An 18,506-nucleotide genomic window follows, 5' to 3' on the forward strand; every position below is an offset into this window, starting at 1 on the left:
ATCAAAAGAGGGTTTGGAGGTCCACCTTTGGGCTCCTGAGCAATGACAGCTCTTAGACAAACTGACTTTCTATGACCTTGCCAAGAGCTGTCACCACCACCCATGTTTCACAATCCTTGGGAAGGGGGGGGGGCGGCTGGTTCTTACAGCAATGGCAGGCTGCTGAGCACTTCATTAGGAAGCGGCCCAGGGAATCTGGGCAGACGCTCTTTAGAGAGTTCTTGGCAAGCTTCACATTTTGGAACTTTACAATAGCAATGTCTTTTTGTTCCTACCACACTTATCAGGAGTTAGATCTCAAAACCAACAGAAATTCTAGAGTCCAGGACCATGAGATCTGGGAGGGGCCGTGTATGTTTCACATCGTCCAATTCTCTACCCTCATTGAGAATCTCCCTACAGAGCCCCAGACAAGATGGGTCAGCCAACCTTGGTGGGGCAACCAGTCTTCCTGAGGATGGGTCAGAAGTCGTCTCCACTGAAACTTCCGCCTCTTGTCCTCAGTTTTATCCTCAAAGTAAGAGCCATTTTTATGCCTATATTCATCTACGGCCTCCAAGTCCCACCATACTTGCCCTCTCCTTGTCCACAAGCCCTCTCCTTGACCCATTCCTTCCTGGGAGGCCTTGATGTTGAGGCCTGTCCACCCTCCTGCCATTGGCCAAAGTCCCCCCCGCCCCCGCCTTAGCATCTTTTCACAACAGCTGTGACTTTAAGAGGGCACAGTTCCTGTTCCAGGACCTCCAGAGAAGAAAGGCTGGGTCCAGCTGTGCCACATCCCAGGCTCACATGCCCAGAGTTTGGACAGACTGTTTCATATCAGCAAACGGGTTTTATTTATTTCACACTCGTGTAGCTCAGTTTAGCAATATTGATTCATTAAATCCCCATAAATTTCTGAGACCGAGTCTGTGACCATCCATAGTACGCAGATGATGAAATCAAGATGCAGAGAAGTGAAATCGCTTGGCCAAAGTGCCAGTTAAGTGGGGAGACTGGGCCTCGAACTCAGACCACTGGGGTCTGGAGCTGGTCCTCACAGCCATCCCGTGCTGCCTTCCATGCAGTTGTTCGTGTTGAACATGGGAATGAAGGCCTCCGGGGAGAACCGGAAATAGCGTCTTCCTGATAAGTCAGACTCCCCCTGAGATGTGAAGTGACGTGTCTAAAGTCACTCCGTTCTGCAGTGATGGAGTTGGGATTCCAACTGGGTTCCAAATTCAGGGCTTTGCTCTAGCTCAGAGCATGCTGAGTGGACAAATCGGGTTGAACTGAAGTGGAATCTGCCGAGGTAGCAATACTACGTAGAACCTAGTGAGGGAGGTCAAATGCATTCTAACCCGGGTTTGAGTCCACATACATATCCGAGAGGCCACAATTGCTCAGTGAGCCCCTGGGCCGGGGACAGGAGAAATACCCACCGTAGGTATCCGGCATTTTGAAGAATTACATGTTAGGAAATATAGGGAGACCTCATTAATTCATAACCTCACAATCCAGAAGTCATCATGGTCTAGGGCGGACTGAAGTGTGCATTACATTAGTCCAGAGATGGGAGAAGGACCCTTCACAGGCTGTGCTGGGCATAATCACCTTGTTTGGAAATACCCTTCCCTCCCCAAAGGGCTTGCTGCATACATCTTTATTCTGCTCAAGCGTGTGCATCGTAGGGCAGGCACCGGGCTGCTATCTGTTCCCCATGGTAGGACACAGGGTCCTCTGCCTAGGAGGGAGCATAAGAGGGATACATACAGACCATTCCCGTGTTGGCTGTGGGATGAGGGGTGTGGGCCATGAGGGACTGATGCTCACTGTTGAAGCCAATCTTGTCTGTGTCTTCCCTCTCTGAGTAAATGAGTCATTCCATCCAGTACCTGTGTGAGTTGCGTCTCTCTTGGTGACCTTGATACCTGAAACCATGAACTTTAAATATCTCACTCTCTGCCTTTTGGGGTGTTTAGGCTATTTACAGTGTGTGATTACTGGTAAAATTACTGATAATTGAATAATTAAAAAAATTTTTGTCATGTTTATTTTTGAGAGAGAAAGAGACAGAATGTGAGCGGGGGAGGAGCAGAGAGAGAAGGAAACACAGAATCTGAAGCAGGCTCCAGGCTCTGAGCTGTCAGCATAGAGCTCCACGCGGGGCTCGAACTCATGGATGGTGAGATCACGACCTGAGCCAAAGTTGGACGCTTAACCAACTGAGCCACCCAGGCGTCCCTGATAATTAAATAATTTTTACGATTGCATCACATCTCCTTTGTTGCCTTATTAGCTACCACTCTTTTCGTTATTTTGGTGGTTGATTTAGACTTTTCAGTGTACAACTTTACCTATCACATTCTACCTTCAAGTGACATTATAACACTTCACAAATACAATAAGATCCTTATAATAATATACTTCCGTTTCTCCCCCTGCTGATCTTATGCCAGTGTCGTCATACATTTTGCTTTTTTGCATGTTATAAGCCCCAAATACACTATTATTTCTGTTTAGACAATTATCTTTTAACAATATTTAGATAATAAGAAAAAATGATACACTTCCTCATGTAGTATCCAGTGTTCTTTCCTTTCTGGAGATCCAGATTTCCATCTGATATCATTTTTCTTCTGTCTGAGGTTGTCCAGGTCTTTGGTGATTAATTCTTTCAGTTTTTGTTGCTTGGAAAAAGTTTTCATTTCACCTTTATTATTTTATTTATTTATTTATTTATTTTCATTTATTGTTATTTATTTTTTTTAACTTTTTAAATGTTTGTTTATTTTGAAAGAGAGAGAAACCAGGGCCTGAGGGGCAGACAGGGGGAGTAAGAGAATCCCAAGCAGGCTCGGAACTCTCAGTGCAGAGCCCAACCTGGGGCTCAGACTCCTGAACTGTGAGATCATGACCTGAGCTGGAATCAACAGTCGGGCGCTTAACCGACTGAGCCACCCAGGTACCCCAAATGTTTATTCATTTTTGAGAGAGAGAGACAATGTGAGCAGGAGAGGGGCAGAGAGAGAGAGAGAGGGAGACACAGAATCTGAAGCAGGCTCCAGGCTCTGAGCTGTCAGCACAGAGCCCAACTCAAGGCTCGAACTTCTGAAGCAGGAGATCGTGACCTGAGCCAAAGTCGGACGCTTAACTGACTGAGCCACCCAGGTGCCCCTCACCTTTGTTTTTCAAAGACATTTTTGCTAAATACAGAATTCTAGATTGACAGGAGCTTCCCACACCACTCCCTTCTCCTTCAACACTTTAAAAATGTCATGGCCATTCTTTTCTGGCTTGCATAGTGTCTGATGAGAAGTCCGCCGTCATCCTGATGTTTGTGACTCTATGTGTTTCTTTTTACTCATTATCACTGGCTCAGCAACTTGATTATGATGTGTGTTACCATGTGCAGCTCTTTCAGGGTTATTTTTCTTGAGGTACTGAGCTCCTTGGATCTATGGTTTTATAAATTTCATCATATTTGAGGAATGGCCATCATTCCTTCAAGTATGTTTCTCTTTCCCTTTTTCCTTTCCTACCGGTATGTATTTTTGACAGTTGGTATTGTCCCACAGGCTGCTCTGTTCATTTCTTTTCTGGTATTTTCTGTCCGTGCTTCGTTTTGAATAATTTCTAGTTCTGTGCCTTCAATTTCACTCATCTTTTCTTCTGCAGTGTCCAATCTGCTGTTAGATCCCATTCCATTTATTTTAGTTTCAGATATCGTATTTTTCATCTCTCGAAATTTGATTTGGATTTTAGGAATATGTATTCTATTTTTTTCCTCATTATGTTCATATTTTCCTTTATATCCTCGAGTAGTTACCATACTAATAGCAGCTATTTAAGATCTTTGTCAACTAATTCCATCACCTGTGCCATTCTGGATCTATTGACTTATTTTTCTTCCAACTCTGGTCATATTTTTTTCTACTTCTTTACAGGTCTGATCATTTTTCTTTTTCTTTTTTCTTTTCTTCCTTCCTTCCTCCCTCCCTTTTCCCTCTTTCTTTCTTTCTTTCTTTCTTTCTTTCTTTCTTTCTTTCTTTCTTTCTTTCTCTGTCTCTCTCTTTCTCTCCCTCTCTCTCTCTTCTTTCTTTTTTGGAAGCCAAAGAGTAAACTTAACTCTGTTGAGTGCTAGGCTTTGTTCTATTTCTTTAAATACAGCTGGACTTTGTTTGGCCAAGCAGTTAAGTTACAGACCAGTTTGAAGTTTACTACCAAGCTTTATTTATGGCTGGCTGAAAGCAACCTTTACTCTAGTAATAATTTAGCCCAACTACAAAGGCATGACCTTTCTGAGGATTCTACCCATTGCTCTGTGTATTACAAGGCCTCTCTACTTTGGCTAGCAGAAAGTTCACCTATCCGCAGACCTGTGTGAACCGCAGGAATTATTGGGGCTACTGCTTTCTGTTTGTTCCTTCCTTGGTCTCACTGAGTTTCATCCCACACATGTCCTCTGCAGACTTTCTGCACTCAGTCTCTGTGCAGCTGCCCCGTTAGCTCTCCGTGCAAATTCTAGCCGCCTCAACCTTCCTGACCTCTGATGTCTATCTCCTCAATTCAGTGATACAGTGGGCCTCTGGCTCCCCATCTGTGCACTGCAGACTGGAAGCACCCTCAGTGAGTAAGATGTGGCAGTCTCCTCTCCCTATCTGTTCCCCTTCTCCAGGGACTCGTAGTTCTGTGCTTCCTGATGTCCAGTGTTTGAAAACACTTGTTTTACATATCTACTTTTCCAGTTGTTTAGGGTGGAGGGAAATTCCCATAGCACTTAATCCTTCATAGGTGGAACTGAAAATCTCTACTCGAGTTGTTTTCACTATTGGGTTAAACTTCAAAATATCATTTATCGTTTCATAGACGGTGACTTCACTGAAGGCTGTTAGAGACCTTTAAGAAAATTGTACTTGGAGTAAATTCATGAGTATTCTTGAGCTTTACAACACTACCAGAATGCCAGGTCTGTCAAGATTTTATGAAAAGCTGAGCTGGGAACCTGATCTTTGAGGTTAAGGTAAATTGATTGAGATACAACCCATTACTGAAGTTAACTCAAAACGGATCAAAGACCTATATATAAGAGCTAAAAGTATAAAATCCTAGAAGGAAATACAGCAGTAAATCTTCATGACCTTAGATTTATCAATGTTTACTTAGATGTGACATCAAAAGAAAATGGAATTCACCAAAATTTAAAACTTCTGTATATTAAAGGACACTGTCAAGAGAGCAAAAAGACACCTATGGGAGAAAATATTTGTGCATCGTGTATCTGATAAGGGTCTGATATCTAGAATATGTAAAGAACTCTTCAACCCAACAACAGAGACAAGCCAATTCAAAAATGGGCAAAGGGGCAACAGGCACGTGGAAAGATGCTCACTGCCATTAGCCAGTAGGAAAACGCAAGTCACTTCATACCCGCTAAGATGGCTACTACTATGGGTTGAATTGTGTCCCCTCTCAAAAAAAGATAAGTTGAAATTCTGAGCTCCAGTATCTGGGAATGTGACCTTATTTAAAAATTAGGTCTTTGCAGGTTTAATCAAGTTAAGATGAGGTCATCAGGGTGGGCCCTAAAAAGAGGTGTATTTGGACAAAGATATAGGGGGAGGATAGCCATGTGAAGACAGAGGCAGAGATAAAGGTTAGTTGCCACAAGCTAAGGAATGCTTGGGGCTACCAGAAGCTGGAAGAGGCAAGGAAGGAGCCTCTCTTAGGGGATTTGGATGGAGCATGGCCCTGCAAACATCTTGATTTTGGGTTTCTAGCGTCCACAATTGTGAGACAATACATTTGTTGTTTTAAGCCACCTGGTTTGTGGTACACCCAGGACTCAAATACAGCTATGATTTTTTAAAATGGAAAGTAGTGTTGGTGAGCGTAATGGTTAATTTCATGTGTCAACTGGGCGAGGCCACAAAGCCCAGATATTTGGTCAAGCATTATTCTGGATATTTCTTTAAAGGTGTTTTAAGGATGAGATTCAACATTTAAATCGATGGACTTTTGAGTAGATCAGGTAACCCTTTATGTAGGTGGGCCTCATCCAACCAGTAAATAAATAATATTTAATAAATGAAACACACTGACATCCCCCTTGAGCAAGAAATGCTGTCAGCAGACTGTCTTTGGATGCCGGTGCCACTCTTTCTTGGGGCCCCAACTGCTGGCCTATCCTACAGATTTTGGACTTACTAAGCCCCCACAATTGCATGAACCCACTCCTTAAAATTTCCCTCCCTCTATACACACACCTCCAGCTCTTTGCTTTCTCCTCCTCAGCACTACACCTGCTTGGGGCCACCCCTTGCCTCTTGGCCAGGATCTGAGATGACCCCATGCCAGTTCACTTACATACGGCCCACGTCTGGTCCTTGGGAGACAGACACGCATCCCTCACCCTGACAAACTCTAGGAGTAGAGGCTGCACTCAACTCAGCCACCTCTCCCTGGCTTCATCATCAAAGCACTTTGCTTCTAGCATCCCATCCTTTAGGTTTTTTCCAGGTAGGGGTCTGTCCTGGGTACTGGATTGTCACCCCAGAGGGGACACATGTTAAGCTCCACAGAAGCCCAGCTCCCTAGCCTGAAGGCAAGGAGCAGGTGGCATCCACTAACTCTCCCTTGGGGGACTCAAAACACACCAATGACCCTCTTCAAAGAAATCTGTACCCCAAATCGTCTTCCTTCAACTCTGAACTCCTGACTCTCTTATACCCTCCACGAGGGTGAGAAAGTTTAAGTGGGCTACCATCTCCGTTGTAAATAGAGCGTCTGGTCCAGGCATGTGGTATCTATTGCTGCCTCCGCCAAAACACCTGAACATCTTGTTACGTGTGCACCGAAATACCTACATTCATTATTGAATATAGTAACACCTACCATCAAGTCCCTAGTTTATTCCAGACATGGCCCTAGGCTCTTTTAAAAAACACCTCCTTCAAAGTTATTCATAGGTATGTTTGTAACCACTTTACCACTTTTATAACTAAGACTTCATACAGATAACTGGCACTTAAAAACCAAAGGAGTGTATGGTGTGGGTGTTTTAGTAAGATTCTCGGTAGAAAGACTCTGAAAGCTTGGGCATATGGAACTTCAGGTCGGGAAAGGACTTCAGCGGTTAGTCAACCTCATTCATTTCCTTTGAGAAGCAGCTGAGGCACCTAAAGGCTGAGGGACTTGCCCAAGGTCATCACAGTGAGGGGAGGTGAGAGGTAGGCCATCGCTTACAGTAGCTGCCTCTTATTTGTGAAAAATACTGAATCCTGATCCATACTGCTAATTTTAGTGTTTATCCAACCAGTGGCAGAAATGAAATTTTAATGCCAAATAACTATTTCAGAGTCAAAAAAATTGAACCAACTGGGCTTTCAACACTACATAAAGCTATATGAATCCCAATCTACTGTACAGGAGAATAATGGGTTCTTAATTGAATCTGTGCCTTAAAGTGGAAGAATGATTTTTAAATGAAAAACCCCATGGAGGTGGTGAGGAGAAATGAGTTTAGCCAGATGAATGATTCTAGCAAAAAGTAAGACGGCAAACCAGGCTGGAAAATAGCCTTTTTTTTTTTTTTTTTTAAGACCTCAACTATACAAAATGCAGATTATTTGTGCCCGGTGAACAGTGTACTCCCATCTTCTTCGTCTTGGCACTGTTTCTCGTGTTCTGTTCCTTACAGATTCCGGGATTTTGTATATGCTCCTCCTTTTTTTAGAGTAACTGTATACAACACAACGGTGGTATTATTATCTTATCTAACACATATTTCTGGGAACCTAGGACTTGCCACATTCAGCATTCTCAGACTTCGGTCCCGCCTTTTTCTCCTGCGGTAAAATCACCATAAGCTTTTAGGGCTGGCAGAGAACCTAGAGATAATTTAGTCCAATACCACATTTCAGAGATAAGAAAACTGAGGCCCGGGGAGGGAAGTACCTGGCCCAGGAAGGTCACACAGAGAGCTAATGACTCTAATCACAAAAGTGAAGCATTTTGACAGATTCATGAACTCTTGGGCAGTCCCATCTTCAGCTTTGAGGACCTCACAGTCATATTTTGTAGCCTGGGGTGCTAATTAAACCCGAGGAATTATGGACTTACTATTTATAGGTAGGAGTGAAGGCATTAACTAGGCCATGAAACCTGGGGACACAGAAGGAGATTCTGTTCTCCTGAGATTCACGTATCACATTCACCTTTTATATTTTAGGCCTGAACTCCAGCAATGCATACGTTCAACTCCCCTGATTCTGGACTCGGCCTCGAGCTGCATTTAATCTTGAAGGACCACAGGTACTGCAGCGTTCTTGTGGCTTAAAACAGCCAACCCTGCTTTTTCTGACAAAGGTTGCCTTCACCCAGTGGAAAGGGTTCGAATCAGCCTTCCAAGCCCATCAGTTACTTCAAAAGGCTGTATTTCAAACTGTTTTTCCATTATTTCAAGTTCTCATTAACAGCACTCAGCCAATAGGCTTTCATTGCATTCACAAGTGAAAACAAAGGAGAAAGGAAACGCGCAGAAATGTTTTTAAAAGACATACCGCTTGGATTTACAACGATCTCACATTTTGCTCTTTTAAACAGTTCAGAGTGGCTTTCGCTGGATTGCCAAAATCAAATCTCTCTCCGGAGGCCTAGCAGTGTGAACAAAAGCGCTGAAATCAAAAACTTCCAAGTTTGAATCTGTCAGAGACTGTGGTAGTGGGGAAAGAGTCATTTAACCTCTCTCCATCCGTTCCCACTTCTGTACAAAGAGAATAAAACTATGGCGGTCCCTCTCCGGGGCCCTGTGTGGATTGGCTAATTAAAGCTAATTAAGCCCCTGGAAAGAACCAGAACATACTATGTAAGTGCTGAGTATTTATGGGCCGCTAACAGTAACAAAACTCCTAAGGGACAAGATTCTGTGCAGACGGAAGAATCTCTATTGGTGATTACTAATTACCCACCACTTACAAAGGAAGCATCGGGTGTTCTGTAACGAGGCAGGGAAAAGAAACATCACACAGTGTCGTTCAACAACACCATCTTTATTCAAAAATATATATCTATGAGACATTTCAGAATATACTGCTGCCGCCAATGACAGCCTATACTTCTAAATAAAGTCCTAAATTAATATACAAATTTAAGCTTTAAAAATATTCTTTAAGAAAAACAAAACAAAACAAAACAAATTAGAATGAAGACGTTCTGAGGAATATGACCTAAAGGAGAGGTCCTTTGAGGCCTACGGATGCCCTAAAGAAAGAAAACACACAAAACAAAAGCCACCCACCCCACCCCAGCCCACCCCACTGGCCCACCTGGTACATACAAGGAGAAAGGCTCGTTTAAATTAAACAAATGAAGTGAGCACACATGGGGAGGATACAGGGAGAATTAAGATTTAAAACACAAAAGCATTTCATTAAAAAACAAAACAAACCCCAAAACTAACTTCCTCACAGGAAGTCCACTAGTAACAGGTGTTAGGAGGCCAACACATTCATTTACATAATTGCTACAGTTTCATTTCTTGCTCTTGCTGTTAAGAATTACGCACCAATTGCTGGTCAAACTCAATCAGAGAAAATACAGCGATGGGGGAAATCCATCATGCTGTTAACATTTTCATCCAGCTGATCAGAGCAAATATCTACTCTGCCCTTTTGATTTGTGGCTAGTCAAATTTTGCTTCCTTGGTAAAAGCACAGAGAATGTCCCAGATGGGTCCGTTCCACATCAAGCTCGCACGGAGGACTGAAGCAGCACACCATATGGGGAGGGGCGTATGCGCAGAAAACAGCAACGATTAGAAGCGATCTTGCAATTTTCCTGCAATTTTCCTTAGTAAAGTCACCTACTGCCCTCTGGCCTCTGGGAGGAAATCTTTATAGTTAGAGACTCATTAATTTAATAATGACAGGACCACAGGCAGTATCAATAAGCAAACAACATCCAGTCTATATTCAAATCCAAAGAACAGCTTCAATGCTACTATGTTCTACACAGAGTCAAACTGAACACCTGCTAGGACTTTTTTTCACTGTTCTCACTTCATGGCAGACAGAAGAGCTTCTAAAAGGAAAGCCTGCACACTGTAAAAACACAGGCTATGTTTCAACATGTTTAACATGTAAAATTACAAGTAATTGGCTTTTTGGTAATCCTGAAAATAACAACGCAAAATAACGGAGATTCTGAAGCCCCCACCGCTGAATTCCTTTTTATAGCTTATGGATTTCAGCCTCCGGGCCCTGACTCCTGTCATACTACTGGGGCAAACTGCTTTCTGCCCTTTCCAATGTCAAAAAGAAGACTGCCAAATTAGAATGATTTACAGTTAGCAGGCCTAACCTTTACTAAAAGCAAGGTAAAAATCCTTTGTAACCACGTTATATAGTCATGATATCAGCTGGCATGATAATGGAATTAAAACCCAAAATTAATATCCCTTACGTCCCCCCTTCCTCTGCCCGAGATGAGCTACTCGGTAACAGCCGATCAAGTACTCCTCCTCCTCCGGGCACAAGGATGTGTGCAGTGGCGTAAACTGACAGACAGACAGACATGCACAGAGCGTCATATCTGCAGGGGAGATACTCAAGTTCACTCGCCATACCGTAGACCTGAGCCCAGTGAAGCAATGCTAGTGTGAGCCCTACTCCCCAGAAGACAGGAGTCTAAAAGCAACACCCGTGCAGAGTCCACACTCTTGGTTTTGCCTTTAGCTTTTGGGGTCCACCGGTGCCATTCCTAACAACTGCCTTCACAAGATCAGGACCAAAAGATCACGTCTTTAGGAACATTTTCTACGACAGCAGGAACCCTGGGAAGGTTGTCCGTAGGAACCCGAAGCACATAACTTATTTTGAACTCACGTCTGTGATCCCCGTTAGTCTTCCTTCTGAACCGTATATCCCAGGTCAGCTTTGAATCTTATTGCTAGATTCCCTAGTCTGCTTATAAAACAAATGCACTGCACCTGTAACTATACATCACTACAAGCAGGGGAAAGGAAGGATCAGAGATTTGGCAAACTCTTCACGGCAAAGCTGCTTGACAGTCGTGCCTCCAACCTTTGGGGTGGACGGTAGCCAGGAAAGTCAATGACTCCAGAGTGAGTCCTTCAGTGGAGGCCTGCACTGAACTTGAACAAACCCAGCTCCGAAAAGAGAAGCAGCTCTCATGACACAATGCTGTCGGGAGGGACAAGATTCTTCTGAAAACTTCCAGAAGTACACATGATTTTCAGAACTTCTTGGGTGTAAAGAGACAGCTAAGAATGGAGAACCAACAGGGGCATGAATACATGAAGTGGGAGACTTTGTATTCTTTCCAAATATGAATCTAATTGGACTCCACTCGCCACTGTTCTGAATTGTGCTCAACAGGAGAGGACGGAGAGGAGATTCAGAGTCAGTGGTTCTTTCTTGAGGCTGCGGGACTGGGATGAAGGAGGGACAGAACCAGGGGCCACAAGTTATTTCCACCATGGTTATTTCCAACCATGACTTGCCCTCTCTCTTCTTTCTGCTGGTAGAGATGGGAATTTGGGGCACGACACCTGTCCTAGTCAGTTGAAAACAGGTCACCAGCAGAGGGCAGGGGGGCCAAGCCTCCTGTGACGTTGGGCAGCAACGAGAGGTCTGGCAAGCTCTGAATATGGGACTTCAGTTCCTTGCGGACCTGGGTTACCCGAGCGAGCTTCTGTTTATATTCCTAAGGAGACAAAGAGAAGACAACGTGGTTAAGTCTGTGTGTGCTGATGATGGTCAGGCCTCAGGAGCCAAGATAGATACTCTCAGCTTCCTGCTCTAGTTCTCTTCACCAGACAGCCCCTCCCCACTTCAGCCAGGTTCGCAAAAGGAAGAATCCTTTGCATAAAAAAGGAAAGCAGAGTTCAATACTGGCAATAGTGAATTAAATCGTATTTAACGTAGCACTTGAGATTTAGAAGTAAAAGCATGACATTTTGTGTTTGCATTGCCTTTTATTGGTGCTTTTCTATTTCAAAACACCTTATAAAATAAAAGACAGATGCTCAGGCTTTACAGTTATTTTGAGGGTGCCACCTAGACATGCCTAGAAAAATCACTATAAAGCTCCACTTTGTATTAAACTGAGAGAGTCATCCAGATCTATCACCTATGACAAACAAGCACCACAGAAGCTCAAAACACCCACGTCCGTGCCCAGGGCTTCCTCATCCCACACCCAAGTAACCGCAGCAAATCCCCGATGAGTCCTTCTGGTAGTCTCCCCTAAACACGCCAGACTTCTCTTCCGAAAGCCCAGCTTTCATCCAGTCACCTCCTTGAGAGAGTGAAGCACGGCACCGTGCTAGCTCCATGGCTGCTCAGAGCTCAAGGTCTTTTAAAATTAGTGCCTGCCCAAAAGTATCTCCCCCAACTTCTCAACACCCCCCACCCCCACCCCACAATGCACAGGCCGCTGCCTGCACGGGCCATTTGTTCAGGAGTCTGCTCCAGCTTCGAGGGGTATCTTCCTTCTCCTGCTCCCAGTGAAATTCTGCCTCCACTTCCCTGCCTACCAACTGAGCTCTGCTTTTAGGAAAACGCTTTGTCTTCATCCAGAAGACCAGTCCCCACCTCCACCTGTTCGGGAGCCCTCCTGTGCACCGAGGTGCATCTGAGCTCCGAACAGGCTGCTCTGAGGTGCTCTTTTCATACATGTTAGACTTCTATGTTCCTCTAAAATATGACTTCCCTAGTGACAGGAACTTGGTGTACTATTTTCTTTCCTCCCAACAAAAAGCACCTTTGGTGAATCTGTATGGAATAACAACCCTGGGCCATCTGAGGTCTGTTTATGGCCCCTCTTGGGCCTCCTAGCCTCTAGCTAGCTGTGTACCCTCCTCAGTGTTTCTGCAAAGACGGGAAGTTCCTGAGGATGGATCCCTGCTGACTAAAGCCTCTCCTGCAGGAATGCAAAAGAAAGCACTGGGCTCCTGAGTTAGGACCTGAGTTAGTTTTGGCTCTGACTCCAACCTGCTATGTGACTGTGGACATGGTCCCTCTCTTCCTTCGTCCTCACCTTCCTTATCTGAAAATGAAGGAACTGGCCTATTCGTAAGATTGTTCTTCAAATTCTAGATTCTTTCCTACCAGATACCTTAGACACACTTAGAGAGGCAGAGAGTTCGAGGGCATATGCTCGAGGACTCCTGGGAAGAGTGGTAAGACAGGAAACAGGTTAAATGAAGAACAATTAGCTCAAGTTATAAAGACAAAGTGCAAGAAAAGAGTGGGAGAAGGGATGTGGAAACGTGGGCAGGGAGGCTCTGTGCCCACATTAGTGCAGGCAGTTGCGGCTTCTGCCCAAAAGAACTGCTCACACAAGCCATCGGATGAAGACACAGGGAAGAAAGGAAGCTTTCCTGGCATCCCATTTCTTTTCTTTGTAGACTTAACACAACTAAAATAATGACTTATGTAAATTGTTAATAATGACTCCCCTATCACACTAGTGAGCTTCAGGAGGCTAAGACCGGACCCATCTGCTTTACCCATTATCCACCACGATCAACAGTGCCCTGTGAACAGTAGGTGTCCAACAGCTGCCCAATAAATTAACAACATATAAAACATAACATTAGGTATAAGCATACCACATTAAGCTTTCATTCTTGAAACTGAAAACAAATTTCAGAGATGAGGATCTAAATTGTCAAGGTTCCCCACCCTTCCCCCTCTGCAAACATTTTTTTTCTTCGGTTTTATATACTTCAAGGGAAATTAATAGAGAAGACTAATTCTCTGTTACTGAACATGGATCCATTTAATTAGCTTCTCCTGAATTCTATGTAGAAAAAGGGTATAAGAGCTCCTGAATAGTTGCCCCTTGCTCCCTGCCCAGATCCTCTGACCAAAGTAGACAGATGTAAGCCACCGTGACTTGGAGCCATCGCTCCTGGCACGTACCGAGCACTTCAACTCAAGGAATTCCTTAAAAACAGTCTGAAGATCACTGAGTCTCTAGTGCGTGGAGCTAGATTCAGAATCCAAAGCTCTGCACTCCTGGGTGACCCTCAGACTAATTTAGCAAGTCCATGTGAGTTTAAAAGGAGAGGTGGTTGATCTCATTAGACATCACCTTAAGTTCAAATAATCCTCTCCCAGGCAATCTTTTAAAAAAAACCCAAAATCCCATTTGTTCCTATTTGGGGGTAAGGCGGGGGGGGAGGGGGGGTGTTGGGGGGGGGAGAGGGTATCTCATCATGTTTAGGCTGTGATTACATTTTAAATACAATCAAATAAACTTCATTTTAATTAAAGGAAATATGTTTCCCCATTAAAGTCCTCTCTTCAGGCCACTCTGAAAGCTCATGGATCCTATACACACCTCCTCATGCCACTGGGTTACTCATTCCATAGGGATTTCTACTTTAAGAGCAGGTGCATGAGCCTAGGAGGAGGGCATCATTACAGAAAGGATGAAAGTGGGACTGTCCCTGAAAAAGATGAAGAGGTACAGAGTTTACATTAGCACCCAAAACAATGAAATTCTACTTAGGTATAAATCTATAAGATCCACATGAGGAAAACTATAAAACTCTGAAACAAAGAAGAGCTAAATAAATGGGGAGATATTCCATGTTCATGAATAGGAAGGCTCAATACTGTAAAGATGTCAGTTCTTCCCAACTTGATCTACAGATTGAATGCAGTCCCAATCTACAGATTGAATGCAATCCCAATCAAAAGCACAGCAAGTTATTTTGTGAATATAGACAAAGTGATTCTAAAGTTTATATGGAGAGGCAAAAGACTTCAAATAACCAACACAATATTGAAAGAGAACAAATTCAGACATTATTCGACCCCTAAGACTTTCGATAAAGCCACAGTAATCAAGACAATGTGATACTGCCGAAAAAATAGACAAAACAGATCAATGCAACAGAACACAGTCCAGAAACAGACCCACATAAATAAGCCAACTGACCTTTGATAAAGGAGCAAAGGCAATACAATGGAGAAAAAATAGTACTTTCAGCAAAAAAGTTGAAACAACTGGATACCCACATGCAAAACAAACAAACAAACAAACAAACAAACAAACAAATCCAGACACAGATCTTACTACACCCTTTACAAAAATTAACTCAAATGAATCACAGACTAAATGGAAAACACAAAACTATAAAATTCCTAGAAGATAGCAAAAGTAAACCTAGATGATCTTTGGGTTGGTGATGACTTTTAGGATACAATACCAAAGGGTATTATTATACATACCTATATATATATAATATATAATCTACCAAAGGTACAATACCATGAACGAACCCATAAGGTGGATTTCATTAAAATGAAAAATTATCTGCTCTGCAAAAGCCACTGTCAACAAAATGAAAAGACAAGATACAGGCTGGGAGAGAATGTTTGCAAAAGACAACATTTGTTATCAGAGAAATGCAAATTACAACCAGATGCCTCCACACATCAATTAGAATGACCAAAATCCAGAACGCTGACACCACCAAAAGCTGACAAGGATGTGGCGCAAGGGGAACTCTCATACATTCTGGTGGGAATGCAAAATGGTACAACTATTTTGGAAGGCAATTTGGTGGTTTCTTACAAAGCTAAACATACTTTTACCATACATTCCAGCAATCATGCTCATTGGTAGTTATCCAAAGGAGTTGAAAACGCCACACAAAATGCTGCACATGAATGTTTATAGCAGCATTATTCATAATTGCCAAAACTTGGAAGCAACTAAGGAGTCCTTCAGGTAAATGGATAAATGAACTTTGCTTCAACCAGACAATTATGTAGCATTAAAAAGAAGGGAGATATCAAGTCATGAAAAGACATGGGAGAAATGTTAAACGTATATTACTAAGTGAGAGGAGTCAAGCTGAGAAGGCCACATACTGTATGAGTCCAACTATGACATTCTGAAAAAGGCAAAACTATGGAGACAGGGGTTGGGGGGATGAACAGAGCACAGAGGATTTTTAGGGTAGTGAAAATACCAGAATGCTGGACATACGTCGTTATACATCTGTCCAGACCTACAGAACATACAACACCAAAAGTGAGCCCTCAGGTATGGTATGGACACTGAGCAATGAGGATATGTCAGTGTAGGGTCATCAATAACAGATGCACCAATAACACCAATAACATCAATGCATCAATAACAGATGCACCAATAACAGATGCACCACACTGTTGGCAGTGAAGGGAAGGCATGCAAAGGGTATATGGCAAATCTCTGTACCTTCCTCTTATTTTGCTGTGACCCGAAGAAATAAGCCAAGCGGTTTAAATGCATTGGCAAGGGTGACAAAAGTATATACTCTGAATATCCAAATACAGGTAAAGATTGCTTCGAAAATTGTTAAAACACGCACCTGGCTTAGCTGGGACAGCTGAATGACCTAGCTTAATGCTTTGAGGAGAAATGAGCAGGTAAGAATTCATGGCAAACTCTGGGTGCCTGAAGCCTGCTTCAGATTCTGTGTCTCCCTCTTTCTCTGCCCCTCCCCCACTTGTGTTCTCTCTCAAAAATAAACGTACATTAAAAAAAATTAAAAAAAAAAAAAATTCATGGCAAGCTCTGATTAGGTCAAACTGAATAGTAATACTAATTTTATAGTCCCCTAAACAGATTCAGTAGTAACAGACTCTGACCTCCAACCCTTCCTTTTTTTTTTTTTTTTTTTTTTCAATAGATGTAGTGATCTATAAATGTCACCATGGACAAATAAAAACTTGAGATCGGATCCAAACTGAACTATGCCCACGATACAACTCTGGCTTCTCACTTGCCTTCCAGTTCTCCGGCTCCTATGCTCCCTTGCTCGGGTGATGGCATTTCCTCACTAGCTGTCTCTCCACGGTTTTTCTCTTTGGTTCTGGACAGGTAGAGGAGACAGATTACGAAACCCCAAGAATCTTTCTTCTCAATCTACCAGTCCACCTTCTAACAAAAGTTGGTCCACAAGCTCTCCTGCTGCAAGGTCCCGAACCGTGTCCTCAGCAACTCCAGCCCGCAGAAGAAATCCAGCTTGTGGCGTTATCACTAAAACCAACATCAATGCAATGACACCTGGTCAAAGTCTTCTGACCCATGTAAGTGTGCTGCATCCCACCACCTCTTCAGTACACCAAGTACTACTCAGCTAAAGAAACGATGTGGCAAAAGGTGGTCCTATGCTCCTTGTTTCCAATACCTTCCACCTGTGTGCAACAGATGACTAAGCCTTTACTCTGGCACTCACGCTACCCTGCCTGGAACAGGAACACGTGAGATCGGGACCTGCACAATTTACACCCGCAGGGGGGCACGGCCGCAGCACTCCTGCTTTCGGCCTTCTGCCCTCCCACCCCCGCTTCTCTTGACCATAATTCACAGTGGCTCTTTTTCGTACTCTTGTCTTCAGATACTTGCCTTTCCCCCACTACCCATCTCAAGCAAGAGACAAGGCAAATCCAAACTGTCCTGCAGCAATTCCTCTCCTGCTCATGCATGATTCGTACTGGGGTCGTGGCGGAGGTGAGGGACTGAGATGACCCATTCCGCCACATGCACTGACCGCAGCAGACCCTACTTCACCCATGAGAGGCTGCAGGGAGCCAGGAAAAAGGTGGGAGTTCTATCAGACTTGCTGCTGCTATCCTGTTTCAGGATCCTGGAGGAGGGGGTGCGGGGGGAGAGTGGGCACCTGTGATAAACTGCCTGGGTTTATTTGACTGCCAAGAAATGTTTAAAACGTAGAGGGTGAGGCCCAGTGTGCAGTTTGGAGATAATGCCTAGGATTTATGCTTCTGGCAAAGCTCTGGAATCTTGCCTCATGGGCTCTCTGAACTTGAAGCAGAAAATGTGTCCAACACCCTCTGGTTCCTGTGGATCCAGCTGACACCGTGTGAACACGGACCATCGTGGAGCACGAACACAACTGGCTGATTGGAGCAAGGCTTCCACATTCTTTGCCTTTTTTGGTCAGAGCAGGAGGCCAGACCTGACATGCTGCAGATGAGCTCTGAGATAAGAGGGTTAGAAACGATAGGGACTGACATTGTGGTGACCTTTCTACAAGAATTTCATCTTCAAAACAAACAAAATTATAAGCTTCTCCCCTGGCAAGTCCTATTAAGAAATACTGATCAAAATGTAAACATTGTCCAATCTATTTTTTTCTGGCTAGGAAGTATATACATAAGAACAACTGTGTTAGAAATAACACCACAGGCAGGGGCTCGATTTGATGAGACAAAATTTCCAGTATTGAGACCCATGTTTTTCTTTATCTCGCCCTGTTGTGCTACAGGACATATGGTATATAAAAATCACCCACTGCTCGGCTACTCGCAATTAAGAGTCATAAAGGGTTATTATGCACAAAGCAGTTTATGAAGGGCCCTGTTTTAAAGGTGACCTACCATACTGAATTTAAGTCAAAGGACTGCTTAGCTGCATGAAGGCTGGCAGCCAAACAGAAAGGGGAAGCTGACCCTCGCCCTAAAACCATTGAACGCCCCTAATTA

At 43.6% G+C, this 18,506-nt stretch overlaps 1 protein-coding gene across 2 annotated transcripts in view; it reads right to left on the bottom strand.

Moving 5' to 3' along the window:
• Positions 1–9,008: 9,008 nt before the first annotated feature.
• Positions 9,009–18,506, bottom strand: part of RPRD1B (regulation of nuclear pre-mRNA domain containing 1B) — a 51,633-nt gene continuing 42,135 nt past the window's right edge. For both annotated transcript variants that reach the window (XM_045444636.1, XM_045444635.1), the window contains exon 7: positions 9,009–11,703. In XM_045444636.1, coding sequence (XP_045300592.1) covers positions 11,554–11,703 — 150 coding nt within the window. In that variant the 3' untranslated portion in view covers positions 9,009–11,553. The remainder of the gene's footprint in view (positions 11,704–18,506) is intronic.

The sequence above is a fragment of the Leopardus geoffroyi genome, chromosome A3 (genome assembly GCF_018350155.1).
Source record: "Leopardus geoffroyi isolate Oge1 chromosome A3, O.geoffroyi_Oge1_pat1.0, whole genome shotgun sequence".
NCBI lineage: Eukaryota > Metazoa > Chordata > Mammalia > Carnivora > Felidae > Leopardus > Leopardus geoffroyi.